At 38.7% G+C, this 18,180-nt stretch overlaps 1 protein-coding gene and 1 long non-coding RNA gene across 4 annotated transcripts in view; both read left to right on the top strand.

The window, feature by feature from the left end:
- The window catches only part of LOC104090489 (calcium-transporting ATPase 3, endoplasmic reticulum-type), a 108,233-nt gene extending 92,039 nt beyond the window's left edge, over positions 1-16,194 (top strand). For all 3 annotated transcript variants that reach the window (XM_070188697.1, XM_070188696.1, XM_070188698.1), the window contains 10 exons: positions 7,492-7,542; positions 7,636-7,767; positions 8,858-8,959; positions 11,753-11,807; positions 12,155-12,240; positions 13,124-13,272; positions 14,382-14,487; positions 14,595-14,648; positions 15,341-15,386; positions 15,817-16,194. In XM_070188697.1, the coding sequence (XP_070044798.1) occupies positions 7,492-7,542; positions 7,636-7,767; positions 8,858-8,959; positions 11,753-11,807; positions 12,155-12,240; positions 13,124-13,272; positions 14,382-14,487; positions 14,595-14,648; positions 15,341-15,386; positions 15,817-15,884 (849 nt within the window). In that variant the 3' untranslated portion in view covers positions 15,885-16,194. The remainder of the gene's footprint in view (positions 1-7,491; positions 7,543-7,635; positions 7,768-8,857; positions 8,960-11,752; positions 11,808-12,154; positions 12,241-13,123; positions 13,273-14,381; positions 14,488-14,594; positions 14,649-15,340; positions 15,387-15,816) is intronic.
- On the top strand, positions 556-1,381 carry LOC138900988 (uncharacterized). The gene is made up of 2 exons (XR_011412405.1): positions 556-956; positions 990-1,381. It is a non-coding gene; the product is annotated as an uncharacterized lncRNA (long non-coding RNA).
- Positions 16,195-18,180: the final 1,986 nt, after the last annotated feature.

Raw genomic sequence — 18,180 nt, 5'->3', positions numbered from 1 at the left:
CTGAGTTCCCTGTCAATCTTTTATCTATTAGTGCCATCACCAAAGCTCTAAACTGTAAAATCGAGTTCTTTCCCGATCATTGTATTTTTCAGGATCTTCAAACAAGGAAAACGATTGGCAGTGGTACATTGCGTGATGACTTGTATATATTAGGTGGGATTCAAAACTCTGGTCAAGCCTTTTTTGGGGAAAGTAAGGATGTCAACCAATAAATAATACAACGGCATAGACGGTTAGGACACCCATCATTCTTTGTTTTGAAGAAGTTATATCCCGATTTGTTTTCAAGGACTAGATTTGAATATTTGTACTGTGATGCGTGTGAATATGCCAAGCATACTAGAAACTCTTATCCTGTGAGTGATAATAGAAGCACAACTCCGATTATGACTATTCATTCTGATGTATGGGGTCCTACCTAAATTGTTTCTTTGTCTGGTAGTCGATGGCTTATTACTTTCATTGATTGCTGCATTAGGATGACTTGGGTATATTTGTTAAAAGCCAAAAGTGAAGTTTTCTCTTGTTTTTAGTCATTTCATAAGCTGATTTGTACTCAGTTTGATGGCAAAATAAAAATCTTGAGAACTGATAATGGCAGTGAATACATGGATAAAAGATTTGGTGCTTATTTGGAGTCCAGTGGGATAGTCCATCAGGCTAGTTGTCCTTACACTAGTGCACAAAATGGGGTCGCTAAAAGATAAAATATGCATATGTTAGAAGTAGCAAGATCTCTTATGTTCACCATGCATCTACCAAAACCTTACTGGGGGATGCTATTATAGCGGCTACCTAACTTATCAACAGAATGCCACTTAAACCCCTCAATTTTCAAAGTTCTCTGGAAACTTTAAAGGGTAAGAATGAATATACTGTTCCTTTAAAGGTGTTTAGGTGTGTTTGCTTTGTCCACAATAGAAATTCTGGGAAACTTGATCCCAGAGCTATAAAGTGTGTTTTCATTGGGTATTCTCCGACACAGAAAGGTTACAAATGTTATCATCCTCCCTCTAGGAGATCTTTTGTTAGCATGGATGTTACCTTTCGAGAATCTGAGCCTTATTTCAGTATTACCTCATCACCTCTGCAGGGGGAGAGCACTAAGGAGGAAGAGGTGATTTTACCTAGTTCCATTACTGGACCTCTTGATGACATTGTCATAGAGGAAAGTGAAATTGGAGAAAGAATTCATGGGGTGACTATTGGGCGTTTGGATAGGCCTGATTTGAAAACTTACTCAAGGAAAAATAGAGTAGAAGAATCTATCATGCAATCTACCGAAGCTGAACTTTCTTCTACCGGTGAGTTATCTACATTTCCTAATGAGTTAGATGAACCTATTGCTCACAGAAAAGGAGTCAGATCTTGCACCACCAAACACCCTTTTATCTAATTTTGTCTCCTATAATTCTTTGTCTCCCTTCTATAGGCCTTTGCCTTGTCTATTTCTTTTGTGTCTATTACCCAGAATTGGAGGGAAGCTTTTGTATATCCTAAATGGAAGCAAGCTATGATTAAAAAAATGAAGGCCTTGTTAAAAAATGATACTTGGGAACTTGTCACTTCACCACCAGACAAGAAGTTGGTTGGCTGCAAATGGGTCTTCACTGTGAAGCACAAAGTTGATGGCTCAATTGAAAGATTCAAAACAAGATTGGTGGCCAAGGGATTCACTTAGACTTATGGAGTGGATTACCAAGAGACATTTGCCCCTGGTTCTAAGATGAACACTGTTAGAATTCTACAAGAAGCATTTTCTTCTTCTCAAAATCTACAAATAGATCAGTGACAACAACAGAAGCCAGAAAAATAGTATCAGCATCGTAAGAAATAGAAAAATATATGTAAAAGCAATAACAATAACCAGCAATAATGGCATAGAAAATAGTGTGGAAACTATATAAACCACTAACAACCCATAGCGCAACATTATCAGCCCCGCCCCGCCCCCGGAACAACATAGAAAAACGCTCGACTCCTTCCTATCCAGAGCCATGTCCTCGGAGATCTGAAGTCGCGTCATGTCCTGCCTGGTCACTCACCCCAATACTTCTTTGGCCGCCCTCTACCTCTCCTCGTACCTGCCAATGTCAAACGCCCACACCTCCTAACCGGGGCATCTATGCTTTTCCTCCGCACGTGCCCGAACCATCTAAGCCTCGCTTCCCACATCTTGTCGTCCATGGGAGCCACGCCCACCTTCTCCCGAATATCTTCATTCCTAATCTTATCCAGTCTAGTGTGCCCGCACATCCATCTCAACATCCTCATTTTTGCTACTTTCATCTTCTGGGTATGCGAATTCTTGGCTACCCAACATTCAGCCCCATACAGCATGGCCGGTCTTACCACCGCTCTATAGAACCTGCCTTTGAGTTTCGGTGACACTTTCTTGTCACACAGGATTCCAGATGCTAACCTCCATTTCATCCACCCTACTCCTATACGGTGCGTGATATCCTCGTCTATCTCCCCATCCCCCTTAATAATCGACTCAATTGATGGCTCAATTGAAAGATTCAAAACAAGATTGGTGGCCAAGGGATTCACTTAGACTTATGGAGTGGATTACCAAGAGACATTTGCCCCTGGTTCTAAGATGAACACTGTTAGAATTCTACAAGAAGCATTTTCTTCTTCTCAAAATCTACAAATAGATCAGTGACAACAACAGAAGCCAGAAAAATAGTATCAGCATCGTAAGAAATAGAAAAATATATATAAAAGCAATAACAATAACCAGCAATAATGGCATAGAAAATAGTGTTGAAACTACATAAACCACTAACAACCCATAGCGCAACATTATCAGCCCCGCCCCGCCCCCGGAACAACATAGAAAAACGCTCGACTCCTTCCTATCCAGAGCCATGTCCTCGGAGATCTGAAGTCGCGTCATGTCCTGCCTGGTCACTCACCCCAATACTTCTTTGGCCGCCCTCTACCTCTCTTCGTACCTGCCAATGTCAAACGCCCACACCTCCTAACCGGGGCATCTATGCTTTTCCTCCGCACGTGCCCGAACCATCTAAGCCTCGCTTCCCACATCTTGTCGTCCATGGGAGCCACGCCCACCTTCTCCCGAATATCTTCATTCCTAATCTTATCCAGTCTAGTGTGCCCGCACATCCATCTCAACATCCTCATTTTTGCTACTTTCATCTTCTGGGTATGCGAATTCTTGGCTACCCAACATTCAGCCCCATACAGCATGGCCGATCTTACCACCGCTCTATAGAACCTGCCTTTGAGTTTCGGTGACACTTTCTTGTCACACAGGATTCCAGATGCTAACCTCCATTTCATCCACCCTACTCCTATACGGTGCGTGATATCCTCGTCTATCTCCCCATCCCCCTTAATAATCGACTCAATTGATGGCTCAATTGAAAGATTCAAAACAAGATTGGTGGCCAAGGGATTCACTTAGACTTATGGAGTGGATTACCAAGAGACATTTGCCCCTGGTTCTAAGATGAACACTGTTAGAATTCTACAAGAAGCATTTTCTTCTTCTCAAAATCTACAAATAGATCAGTGACAACAACAGAAGCCAGAAAAATAGTATCAGCATCGTAAGAAATAGAAAAATATATATAAAAGCAATAACAATAACCAGCAATAATGGCATAGAAAATAGTGTTGAAACTACATAAACCACTAACAACCCATAGCGCAACATTATCAGCCCCGCCCCGCCCCCGGAACAACATAGAAAAACGCTCGACTCCTTCCTATCCAGAGCCATGTCCTCGGAGATCTGAAGTCGCGTCATGTCCTGCCTGGTCACTCACCCCAATACTTCTTTGGCCGCCCTCTACCTCTCCTCGTACCTGCCAATGTCAAACGCCCACACCTCCTAACCGGGGCATCTATGCTTTTCCTCCGCACGTGCCCGAACCATCTAAGCCTCGCTTCCCACATCTTGTCGTCCATGGGAGCCACGCCCACCTTCTCCCGAATATCTTCATTCCTAATCTTATCCAGTCTAGTGTGCCCGCACATCCATCTCAACATCCTCATTTTTGCTACTTTCATCTTCTGGGTATGCGAATTCTTGGCTACCCAACATTCAGCCCCATACAGCATGGCCGATCTTACCACCGCTCTATAGAACCTGCCTTTGAGTTTCGGTGACACTTTCTTGTCACACAGGATTCCAGATGCTAACCTCCATTTCATCCACCCTACTCCTATACGGTGCGTGATATCCTCGTCTATCTCCCCATCCCCCTTAATAATCGACTCAAGGTACATGAAACTTCCTCTCTTGGGGATGACTTGTGAGTCAAGCCTCACATCCATGTCCGCTTCCCCCGACGCATCGCTGAACTTACACTCCAGATATTATGTCTTAGTCCTACTCAACTTGAAACCTTTAGCCTTAAGGGTCTGTCTCCATACCTCTAGCCTCTCATTAACGCCGCCTCGCGTCTCATCAATCAGAACTATATCATCAGCGAACAACATATACCATGACACCTCCCTTTGAATATGGTGTGTTAGTGCATCCATCTCCGGGGCAAATAAGAAACGGCTGAGCGCAGACCCTTGGTGCAACCCCAAAATAACCGGGAAGTGCTCCGAGGCACCTCCCACAGTCCTAACCCGAGTCTTAGCTCCCTTATACATGTCCTTTATAACCCTAATATAAGCTACCGACACACCTTTCACCTCCGGGCATCTCCAAAGAACCTCCCTAGGAACCTTGTCATACGCTTTCTCTAGGTCAATAAACACCATGTGCAAATCTTTTTTCCTATCCCTGTACTGTTCTACCAACCTCCTGATAAGGTGGATAGCTTCCGTAGTGGAACGACCCGGCATGAACCCAAATTGGTTGTCGGATATAGACACTGCCCTCCTCACCCTCCCTTCCACTACGCTCTCCCAACCTTTCATAGTGTGACTTAGTAACTTGATGCCCCTATAGTTGTTACAATTCTGAATGTCACCTTTGTTCTTATGGAAATTGTGGAAATTTATTTGGCTATTCTCCAGCTACCATTTCAAACTATGCCGATGATGTCGTGGAAATTGTATTATCATCTCTCTTATTGGTAATTGGGAGGAGATTCCTTTTAGTGTGATATGAGAAACACTTATCTGTGACTTTCTGTGGATGATAATTTCAACACTTATTGTCTTTCTGGTGACACTATTTCGGCGACGCTATTTTAATGATATTTTGCAAATCACTGTTCCTTTGAGAATAACTTTTTGTTGCAGCGTTCCTGTTTGGATTTACAAATTCCTTCTCTACCTTGAGTTTGAGGGGGTACGGTGAGAATCAAGAGATTTAATGCTGATATATGTCCGAATGTATCTAGAGCCCATTGGGATTTAGCTGAATAAAAGTAGCTTTACTTGGGCTTAAAAGCACTTTTGAAGTGCTGGAGCTGAGTTAAAAAAAAGAAGCAGTTACGTGTTTGGCTAGAAGCGCTGAAGCTTAAAATAAGTAGTTGATGTGTTTGGTGGAAAAGTGCTGATAAGCACCATTTTCTGTTAAAATGGCTAAAATGCCCGTAAAGCTGTTAACACTAAAATAAACTAATTATTGCCAGATTATAGTCCATTTTCAGTTCTAAATTAATTAGATAAGATTATTTTTAACAAATATAAATTATTTATTGGAATAATATACAAATAATTGATAATTTGATAAATGTTTATAAATAAACAACTTACTAATTAAATAGTGAAAAGTATTCATATGATTACAAGCATTAGCATTTCAAATTTCATTAGAAAAGAGCCATTAAAGTCACGCGTGTAGTGGTTTTCCCATCACTATAGAGCCATTCATCATGTTCCGGAATGTGCAGCAATTGATCAAAGCTTATTCCTCGTTTTTCAGTTGCAGCAAAAATCTCATACAAGTCCAAATTCTTAAAGAAAATATCAGTTGTACATAATCGAACTTATAGAAAAACTTAACAGTTCGGTAAATTTAGAATCTGCAAAATATTGGATGAACTTTCTTTACATGATAAATTGTTTTAAGATATTTTAAGTGAGAAAATCCTCTCAACTTGAACTAACAAGGACGGCAGAGATGGAAGGCAGCTGAGGAAGAAGAAGGAAAAGAAACAAATAGCGTTAGGGCCTTTCATTGTGAAGGATATTTAGGGAATTATATAAAGTGTAAGGGATAAGAATGTGAATACTTGGTCAAACCTAAATTACCAGCCTTTCATCATGTTCCGGAATGTGCAGCAATTGATCAAAGTTTATTCCACGTTTTTCAGTTGCAGCAAAAATCTCATACAAGTCCAAATTCTTAAAGAAAGTATCAGTTGTACATAATCTAACTTATAGAAAAACATAAGAGTTCGGTAAATTTAGAATCTGCGAAATATTGGATGAACTTTCTTTACGTGATAAATTGTTTTAAGATATTTTAAGTGAGAAAATCCTCTCAACTTGAACTAACAAGGACGGCAGAGATGGACGGCAGCTGAGGAAGAAGAAGGAAAAGAAACAAATAGAGTTAGGGCCTTTCATTGTGAAGGATATTTGGGGAATTATATAAAGTGTAAGGGATAAGAATGTGAATACTTGGTCAAACCTAAATTACCAGCTTTTAAGCCAATCCAAACACCCTCCTAGATTAGTCTTGTGGTATATAATTATGTTCTTTATTATTGTGTCATAAGTAGGAATTCTGGTAATTGGAAATTTTTTCTCATGATAAAGTTTTCTTATTTTATGTAGTCTAAAATTATCGTATTTCTTGTATCGTAAACTCCTTTATAATGGGCACTCTTGTATATTGTCTAGACGAGTTTTATTGTCCCTCGTTCTCGCCCTCATTACTTTTCTGGTTAGCTCAGGTAATATAGTGCCAGAAAGGGTTTCACCGAGTAAGACCGTATATTATTGATGCTACCTGATTCTCTTAGGCCTACGTATCTGTCTGTTATTTTTTTTAATATGAAAGTTGTACAAAAGAATTCACCTAAATATGATTTACTGCTTTAGAGGTGGAGTGGATCCTATCCTCCTTTTCCTTCTGTTTGTACCTCGAGAGTTTCAGGTTTTTATTATTTTGTAATTAGCAGTTGAAGTTGTTACAATTAACAGTAAAGGTTGACAAAATTCCTAGGAGCTCTTTGAAACAAGTAATATAGCGTTAAATGCTTAAATATGTGAAAATGAATATGGCTTCTGCCCATAAGGTTTTCCCGTGGAAAATATTTTCTTTGGAGAAATTCTTTTCACAATAAAAATAACCAAACTGGACAAAACTTGCCACTGCTTAAATAAATCAGTGAATATGTAAAACAGTAATCATATCCTGCAGTACATTGGTGCAACCACCTTTTTGTTACCCTTCTGCAGTTTCGAATGACTTTACCAAGAAATACATTGTTTAATGACATAGTGGGCTTTGTTTTAAGATTTTCTGGTCTGTCATAAATTGTTTATATTGGATTCCCGAAATTGACATGTGAACTTAGTCCCTTTCATCCTGGTCTCAACTTGCAGAGTGCTTCAGATATGGTTTTAGCAGATGATAACTTTGCCACTGTTGTTGCTGTAAGCTGATATTCTATTTTCATCAAATTCTCCTAAATCTCTTACCTTTAAAACTATATTCCTTTGGTTTATTGAATTATGTTTTCTGAACAGGCGGTTGCTGAAGGAAGGGCTATCTACAACAATACAAAACAATTTATTAGATACATGATATCTTCAAATATTGGTGAAGTGGTCTGTATTTTTGTGGCAGCTATGCTTGGGATTCCTGATACTCTTGTCCCTGTGAGTTCGTAGCCTATAACTTCTGTAACATGTTCATCCCCGTTCTTAAGCATCTCAAGTGCATATTTTCCCCTGCTAATCTGCATTTTAGCCCCCCCCCCCCCCCCCCCTTCTCCCCACTCTCGGAGTAGTGTTTGTTATATTTCTAAAGAAGCAATCATGATATGTTACTGTCTCAAAGTGTTGAGAGCTTTTGATGGGGTAGAGAAGGGTTTTGTACAGTTGAGGAGTAGCCTTTTTTTCTCTTATTATGTTTAGGTGCACCCATGAGACTCCCTTAGGCATAGAAGATTGAGTGTCTTTTGTAGAGAACCATATTTTGTTGTGAGGTTCTCTTTTCTTAGTATACTTATTGTATACGGGCATTTATGCCCTTCTTTTAAGGAAATTTTTATTACTTTATCAAAAAAAAAGTCCCTGTTTTGCAAGCATGAGGTTCAAGGAAAGTGATGCAATAGCGGTCCACCTTGAACATTTTTTTGGGGTAAAGGTTTCATTGATTTGCACCAAGAAAGTGCTAAATATGTACACAAAAAGGACTTAGCTTCCCTTAAATATTAAAGGAATCCAGAAAGTCTGCAAAAGAAAATACATCAGTTCTGCTTAAATCACACCAAGAGTATACAAAAGGTGAAAGAATAAGTTTTTCCGCGAGCATCTGTCCTCTCCAGCTTCTTACTGCAGATTTAAAGGTTGGAAGAACTACCCAATGCACTCCAAATACATTCAGGAACATGGCCCAAATGTCCCAAATGTCCCAAACAAAACGGCACTGCAAAAATAAGTGTATAGGGGATTCTACTTTTGCTTCAGCTTCACATAGGTAGCATCTAATACCTACTCTGAGTCCTCTTTTTGTAAGTCATCTTTACTCTGAATCCTCCTGTAGTATCCATTTCTTTCACTATAAACAATCATCCATATCCATTTTTTAATAACATGGCTCCAGCGTTCTTTTGAAGGCTGGGAAGCTAGTTTGATGCTTTATATGTTTCTCTTCTAAGTATGTTAAGTTGGCTCGTTTCTAATTCCCTTATTACTCTCGAGCTTAGTTTTTTCAGATTTATCAGGTTATTTTGTTGATACGCAGGTCCAACTGCTATGGGTAAATCTAGTCACTGATGGATTGCCTGCCACTGCTATTGGGTTTAATAAACAAGACTCAGATGTTATGAAATCCAAACCTCGGAAGGTATTATCTTCTCTTTCCGTCTTAGTTGACTCATGTCGTTGTATTTCAAGATAATATGGTCTTTTGTGTGCAATTGCTACTGCTGTTTTGTTGTTTGTTTCAAGTTGTTTACTGCAAGGCTTAGATGGCGTACTTGCTTTGACTTTAGAAGCTCTGTTTTCTCGTGCTTTTGTCCGGTTGTTTCTGCTACCAGGCTGGTGAATCAGGCTCGTGTTTTTATAACTTTATGGTGATTATGGACTGCTTGATAGTGCTTGTTAAGTTACGAGATCTCATTATTCTGTTATTAGCCCCAAACATGAAGCATAAATTTTAAGGTGACGAATTATATCAGAGACAGAGCCTATGTAGTGTTGAAGAACTTTTTCTGTTCTTCCTGGCTATGTTACTCGGACTCTTCAAAAATGTTGTTGGGTGCGTGTCGGATCCTCCAAATTTAGTGCATTTTTGGAGGATCCGACACGGGTGCGGCAACACTTTTGGAGAGTCCGAGCAACATAGCTTCCTGGTTGAATGGTACTTGGGAGCTTGGCTAGATCTCTGTTTTACATATGAATGGTACTTGGGAGCTTGTTCCTTTTCTTTCAGGTAAATCTACTGTTGGTTGTCGTTGGGTTTATGCAGTCAAAGTTGGTCCATATGGCCAGGTTGATCGACTTAAGGCCCGTCTTGTAGCCAAAGGGTATACTTAGATACTTGGGCTCGATTACAGTGATACTTCCTCTCCTGTGGCTAAAATAGCATCATTTCGCCTTTTTCTATCCATGGTTGTTGTTCTCCATTGGCCTCTCTATCAGTTTGTCATTAAGAATGTTTTTCTTCACGGTGACCTTGAGGATGAAGTTTATATGGAACCACTTGGTTTTGTTGGTCGGGCGGAGTCTAATGGCCTTGAATGTCAGTTGCGCCGGTCACTCTATAGTCCAAAGCAGTCTCCTCGAGCCTAGTTTCGTAAGTTCAGCACAGTTATTCGGGAGTTTGGCACGATCACTCTGTATTTTATCGGCATTCTGCTTCAAATCTCGGTATTTATCTAGTGATTTATGTTGACAATATTGTTATTACCGGCAATGATCAGGATGCTATTACTAAGTTGAAGCAACATCTCTTTCAGACTAAGGACCTGGGCAGATTAAAGTATTTCTTGGGTATTGAGGTCGCTCAGTCTAGCTCAGGTATTGGGATTTGACAATGGAAGTATGCCTAGACATTCTCATTCTTGAGAAGATAGGAATGACTGGCTGTAGTCCTGTTGATACTCATATGTATCCGAATTCTAAACTTCTGCGGGGGGGGGGGGGGAAGATAAAGGCGGTTGGTAAATTAAATTACCTCACAATGACTACACCCGACATTTCCTTTCCTGTGAGTGTTATGAGTTAGTTTGTGGATTCTCCATGTGATAATCATTGGGATGCAGTTATCCTCATTCTTCGGTATATAAAATCAGCTCCAAGCAAAGGATTATTTGTTTGAGGATCGAGGCCATGAGCAGATCGTTGGATACTTAGATGCTAATTAGGTAGGATCACCTTCTGTTTTAGTAGGAGGTAATTTTGTGTCTTGGAAGAGCAAGAAACAGAATGTGGTTGTTCGGTCTAATGCAGAAGCAGAATATCGAGCAATGATTATAGCAACATGTGAGCTAGTTTGGATCAAACAGTTGCTCAAGAAGTTGACATTTGGTGAGATCAGCAAGATGGAACTTATGTGTGATAATCAAGCTGCCATTCATATTGCATCAAATCCGGTGTTTCATGAGAGAACTAAACACATTGAGTTTGACTGTCACTTTGTAAGAGAAAAGATACTCTCAAGAGATATTGTTACAAAGTTTGTGAAGTCAAATGATCAACTTGCAGATATGTTCACCAAGTCCCTCAATTGTCTTCGTATTAGTTACATATGTAACAAGCTCGGTACATATGATTTGTATGCACCGGCTTGAGTGGGAGTGTTAGATAGTTATATAACTAATATGTTATTAATCCTAGTCCCACATGGAATAGGAGTAGAATGTGAATTGTGTATAGTTATAAATAGGGCTCATCGTATGATAGTTAATAGATTAATAATATTCTTTTCCCGTTCTAATTCTCAGAATATAAATGCAATCAAACATAAATAACTGGAGAATCCCGTCTGAGAGATATAATGTTGTTACTTGTTAGATGACTACTTAACAATTCTATGTAATAAGATCTAAAGGATACAAAAGTAAGACGGGTCTATCTTAATCCATTCTAGTACTTCTATTGAGATGTACTCACATATAGCTTATCCTTTTTAACAAACTTATGTATTTTGCAAGAGCAGAATTATGGTCGTTGATTGACCTTTTCAGGAGTTCTTGACAATATCCAAGTTTGGCAAGTTTGAAATAGAATATATGAATCTCTGCTTTCCCAGTTCCTCTCTCTCTCTCTCTCTCTCTCTTTAATATCTTCCATCACTTTGAAACAAGCTTTTGTAGCATCTCCTTCACATATATCTCCGATGAAGTTTCTGATCTTAAATACTTGGGACATATGCTTGTCAATGCAACTTGGAAATGCACGTATTTTCACTTTTTTTGTATTATTCAATTTGACTGATATAGTAAAGTGTCAAATGTCCTTAATGTGTCAAAGTTGATTGTATTCTTTCTGCTTTGTATCTTCGATGAAGCCTTTGTTCCTCATCTTTGTTTGTTGGATTGGAAATGCATTAAATTTTTGACCTTTTACATGAATTAAAAAACTAAGATGCTGAAAAATTGTCAAATTTGAAACTTACTTCACTTGTTTATGACAGGTCAATGAAGCAGTAGTTTCTGGGTGGCTGTTTTTTCGTTATCTAGTTATTGGAGGTAGTACACATTCCTTGTTCACTTTTATTACAACCCTAGTATTTGCAGGTTTATGGCCTCTGTTTTTAGTCGAGTCTTGTAGCTTCTTCTTCACGCTTTTTGTGTCTGATTTTTTGTTTTTCCCCTTATTTTAAAATTGTCGTAGGTTTTCCTTGGTGAAGCTAATATCTAAAATATTTGTAACACGATTAAATGAGGGTGAATATTTTGCATATGTTATTAGTGCTCAACGCCACTAGCATTTGGAGATAAAAATTCGCTTGCAGTAATTTAATGCTTTATATGATACTTGGTCCTATATTTGCTTTCCTCGACTTCTTTGTTGATCATAATTCCCATTCATGCAGCATATGTTGGACTTGCCACTGTTGCAGGATTCATATGGTGGTTTGTTTATTATGATAACGGACCCAAACTCCCATACAATGAATTGGTAAGTTCACTCCAAGAAGTCATTGGGTGCATCCTATTCAGTTCTCTCCAGTTTATGTTGTTCTCTTTCTCTTTCTTATATTGATGAGGTTGGAGTGTTCTCAAGTACCTCTGGTCAGAAAAAGTTTTACATTTAAAACCGGCAATCACTGTGCTCTTTTCCAACTTCAAACCTTTGTCAATAAGAATCTACCTCTAACACCTCCCTTGAGGGCCAAACGGAAAACAAATGAGTTATGGGTGAATGAAAGTTCTTTCTCTTCTCATTTGTGCATATAAGAGGGCAGCACTGAAGAGCTGGTTTCATAGTGTTAATCTATGTTGCTCCGACACGGCAGTTTAGGTGCCGCACCCGTGTCGACACGACACTAGTATGGGTGTGGGTATAGGATCCGTACCGGATCTGGTCAAATAATTTTGGGTACTTTGACCACGACGGATGAAAAAATCCGAGACGAGATACAATTTGATTCCCGAAATCAGAACCAAAACTAGGGTAAATTTGAAGAAAATAGCATACCTTATCTAGCAAATCAATCATTGACATATCTACAATTTGAGAATAAAAAGAAAATCTACACTTTACAAGCTATACGTAAGTATTCCACAAAATTTCTCACAATTTAGAGATATTTTTATTTTTTTAGTTTTTGAATTATTTTTAGCCGGATCCCCGCTCCTGTATCCATACTAGGATCCGTATCCCCGAATCTTTGAATTTACATCTCGAAGGATCCGACGTCTAGATCCTCACCCGTATCCGAGCAACTTAGGTGTTAATATGTGGTTTGGCGGGAACATTCAGATTCAGGGACTTGATGACTTGGAATGTGTCCTTGAATTTCCTTAAAATAAAACTAACTCTTTCATGTTTATTTTTTCAGATGAATTTTGACAGTTGTTCAACCAGGGAAGCAAATTATCCATGTAGTATATTCAGTGATCGCCACCCATCTACTGTTTCAATGACGGTGCTTGTTGTTGTTGAGATGTTCAATGCATTGAATAATCTCAGTGAAAATCAATCCTTACTGTAAGCATGCTACTGAAACTGTTGCTGATCTAATTTATTATCTTGCATTTTTAAAAAGTAAAACCCTACACCTTTTTCTCTTTTAATTTGAGGAAATGGAAGTCTATTCTTTTAAAGAATTGCATCTGCACCCAACGATGTGGCCTAGTGGTCAATGAAATGGGTGAGAACCATGAGGTCTCGGGTTCAAATCCCAGCGGAAGAAAAAAATACTAGGTGATTTCTTCTCATCTATCCAAGCCTTGGTGGATAGAGTTACCAGGTACCTGTTGCTGGTGGGAGGTGGCAGGTATCCCGTGGGATTAGTCGAGGTGCGCGCAAGCTGGCCCGGACGCTACAGTTATTAAAATAAAGAATTGCATCTACCGAATGCCTCCACCAATTGCAGTAATATTGGAAATTCATGGTGCTCCTCATAGGCAGTTGTACTGTCATTTTCCTATTGCTTATGATTCCTTTGCTTTGTTCTTACCAACTTTTCAATTCTCTTCTATATCAAAAAGACTTTGCTAAAAGTAAATATTTGATTGACATGTTTCTCTGAGTTCTTTTCTGACGAATCCTTACAACTTAGATCCTGAAAGTTAATTTAAAGCCACTCAAAGTCCTGTGTACCTCATCCACTTGGTAGTCCTTTTGACCATTCTATAATTTTAAGAGAGAGATTTCTTTAGAGATCGAAAACCCCTTCCTAAATTCCAGAATCCCTCTTAGAAATGATAAAAATAGTATTTTAGGATTTTATTGAAGGTGGGTATGAATTTTTGAATATTTTCTCTGACTGAGGAAAGATGTTTTTGTTCTTTACATTAATTATCACCTTGTGATCTACTCATCTACTCTTTTTGGTCCTCAAGAAGTAAATGTATGTACAAGGGGCAGTTACTTGTCCTTCACAAGATGTGGATGGCGGTCCGCATTTTGTCATATTCTATGTCGAATTAACTTGTCTTTTTAAAGCTTCTAGAGACATTGTTTGCTGAGGCTCTGTTTTGTTTCTAGATCTTGTTGTCTTGCCATTTCTGTATAGAATGCCGACAATATTTAGACATTACATCAGAATAACTTTATGTCCTTTCAGGACTGACTATGTTTTTTTGGTTCTTAAGTGCCATCCCTCCATGGAGTAATTTATGGCTTGTTGGTTCAATTATCTTCACCATGATCCTTCACATCCTCATTCTTTATGTGCAACCATTATCCGCTCTATTCTCTGTAAGTGACCTCTTGTTCTTCTGACTTCAGTGTAAGTTCTTTCAGTTTGGTGATGCTTCTTTGTGCTGAACATGTTACTTAAAATGATTCTGATATGTGAATTGCAGGTGACACCGTTAAGCTGGGCAGAGTGGACAGCTGTGCTATATCTTTCATTTCCTGTAAGAGAATTGACCATCAAAATCCTGCACTGTGAACTCCTTATTCTTATTTATATTTGTGAGCTGCAAAAAATCTTTTTGTGCTGTATCGCACTGTAGATATTCTTTTATCGTAAATGTTTGAAAACAGCCAAGTGTCTGATTTGGTGGAGAGATGTTCTAGTTTTAAATGAGGGAAAGTATTGCTAAGGTTGGTGCCACATGTATCAAATATGTCATTTTTAGGAGACAAAAAGGTGTGATCTTTAGTTGATCTCTATAGCTCGTATCCATCTTAAATGCAATCTGAGTTACGTGCCCAGCTGCTGCCTAGGTAGAGTCCCTGTTAACTGCCGGTATATATAGATACATTAGAAGTCAGGCATCAGAAAGAAAATATGGTGGAGATATATTTTATGCTGTTTCTCTCGGTTGCTGATTCTCTGTATTTCAATCCTTAAAACCATGCATTGTGGCCAAGTTTCTCGAGCTTAAAATGATCAACGGGGACCAAAAGGAGTTGCTGAATTATTGTAATCATTTGCTATGTTTCTGTGTTCATGTGATCATGTTGACATTTTGTTTGACCTTTCCCCATCGTGCTTTGGGTGATTTCTTTTGCCAGTAGCTTGTTTCTTCTGTTCTCCTTCATAAATGTTCTTTCCATTTATCATGATTTCTACCTTAATGACTGCTGCTACTCTTCTTGTTAGGTGATAATAATTGATGAAATACTGAAGTTCTTCTCTCGGAATTCAGGTAATACTGTTCAACCTGTTCTTTTAAATGATTAGAAAATAAAAACTTCCATTGTGGTGGGTTGTCAATGGCAATCCCCAATACGCTCTTAGGCTCTCAACTCATAATTTATTAAGTGAAATTGAGAAGGATAACACTACCTATTGTAAAACTCGAACTCAACCTATGCCTTTGATCATGAACATCAGGTTTACCTTTCCTTTTTGCTCCTCTAAACAACTTTAGAGGTCGTACATTCTACAATGAAGTGAACAACAGAAATTAAGATAGACTGGTAACAAGTTTGAGCTTGTATTTCTAGTATTACTGCTGGAGAAGGCATTGTCAACTTGTAGACATTGAGATTGAAGCATCTAAAAACTAAATGAGGACTGAGTTTTACCGTGCAAGTGAAATTTATGTATAATATTTGTTGCTTCCTTGTTTATAGGAATAAGGTTCACTTTCAGATTCAGACGTGCTGACTTACTTCCAAAAAGAGAAGTACGCGACAAGTAAGCTGAATGCTGCTTAGACATTGCATAAACTGTACAATGGGGATATGGATATTATAAAACTGAAACCCCAACACACCTCATTCTATATTCTTGTGAGCATATTGGAAGTAAGTGACTAAATGTAGCTCAAGCATTACATGTCATTAGGTTGCAGCTGAAAGATCAGATACGCCCTCATACCCTTAGACTTCCTGTTGGAAAAATTTTTGTTAGTAATTTGTTCTTATTTATTAAACAATAAATAGGTAATTTTTCTAAGTTTATGAATTTGGTACATTAAATGAAGTTTTCCGAGGCTGGATCTTTTGCTACTTTGATTGTTTCGTCAATGCTGTTATTTTTCAAGTTGGCGGCCACAACCCCCTTCACCTCAGCTGAGAAACTAAACCTTTTTCCTTTGTAATCACTCCATAATTTTCATCGACATTCGCAAAACAAACTTGGGATACACAGTCCAAGGTAAGACCGGTTCAGGATCAGCATAAATTGCTATTTTTGGAGGATTTGTTCCTTTGTTTTTATGATTGAGATTTCTCAAGCTACGTCCCCCTGTGCTCACCTCAACATTCATTTTAAGCCTTTTAAGAGTCCAATCATTTTTTCCCTTGATGTCAGTCTGGAATCTATACATATACGTGAAATTCGGACTAAACTCAGTCGTTTGGTTGCGGTTTTGGATATTCTTTTGAGTACTATTTATTATATTATATATGCTTCTTAAGAATAAGAATTCATGAAAGAGTTTCACAAAATTGTCTTGATTATGAGATATCAGTGACAAAGAAATAGAAAATATATCTACACATTAGGAAATGTGTACACGTGCATTATGCATACGTGCACACATGCATGTGAATTGTGATGCTTGCTCAATTCCTGAAGAATATCCAGGAAAATTTAATTAACGTTTTATGAAGGTAATGCGACAAATAAGAAGTAGAGTTGTAAATCCTCAACCATAACAGAGTCAATGGAGCGCCCACCAAGATTCTCAGCTAGTAGGGATGGTAATAGCTTCAAAGAGCTTATCTTTGCACGGAAATATTGGAAAAGATTAATGCTTTAGAGTCAACTGCTTATAAAGGATCATTAGATATCCATCTCTTAAACGTAAGAAAGCATTCTTCTCGCTTGTACTCTGCAGCTACGTGCCCTGCTCACTGTTTAAAGCAATCCAACATGTATTGAGGAAGGGGGGAATAAAAAGGAATAAGTTATTTGAAATGATATTAAGGTTCTTACCTTTACTGCGGCATAGGTCATTTTATTGGAGTATGATCTCATGTAACTACCGACAAGCAATAAAGAGTGTTAGCTCAGTATTTATGGAGCAAAAAAAAGTCTGATGTAGTAATTCAATAGAAAGATATAATGACTGAATCTAGAACATACCCAGCAATTTTTTTTTTTGGGGTGAAAGGGATTAGCATATATTAATAATTATTACTAAATAGAGTACTGATTGTTAGAGGGATATTGGTTCCCCCCTATGTTGGACAACTTGTTCTGAGCTATCACTATTACAAACCAAAACAGTTCTAGGTACTACAGTTCCTAGGATGTCTGTCCAAAATATTCCATTTGCAAACACCTAGTTCTAGGTACTACAGTTCCTAGGATGTCTGCCCAAAATATTCCATTTGCAAACACCGGAGGAATTGGCAGCATTGTTGTTCTTCCCAAAAAGTTGGTTCTTGCTCCCTCGCATCAGCCACCCTATTCTGCTCGATGTAGTTGTGTTTCACTACTACGCTGCCCATCCTTTGAATCAACAACCTGCATTCAGAAATAATAGAGTCATGAGTGTTATTTCCTGAGATTAGCATCTTATTACCTCCGTAGAATCTGTGACTATTTCCAGTGGTGTTAGGCCCCTTTGTTCTGCAATTTGGAGACCCCTTAAAAGTCAGTCGTCTCCGGCAGGGTGTTGGTGGTATGGGGCATGTTTTTCCATAAATCCAAGGATCCAGTCTCCACTGGATGTCCTACAGACACCTCCAATGCCACCTATCTCTGGGTTACCTAAAGCTGCCCCATCTGTATTAAGCTTATAGTGACCCCCGTGTGGAGGTTCCCATTTGACACCTACAGTAATTGTATTCCTCAAATTCTCCCTGACTGTTACTATGTAGAATTCAGTGACCATAGCAATGGTGTTAGAAGTGGAGATGTGATCTTTCTTTTTGTTGAATAGGTTATGATTTCTTGTTATCCATATGTGCCAGAAGCAGAAGGGAAGGATAACCTCCCATGATAAAATATCATTGAAAGGCATTTTCCTTAGGTTGGTCCATGCA

The sequence above is a fragment of the Nicotiana tomentosiformis genome, chromosome 11 (assembly GCF_000390325.3).
Source record: "Nicotiana tomentosiformis chromosome 11, ASM39032v3, whole genome shotgun sequence".
NCBI classification, from domain to species: domain Eukaryota; kingdom Viridiplantae; phylum Streptophyta; class Magnoliopsida; order Solanales; family Solanaceae; genus Nicotiana; species Nicotiana tomentosiformis.
Note: the sequence above shows the minus strand (reverse complement) of the source record. Positions and strands in the feature narration are given on the sequence as shown.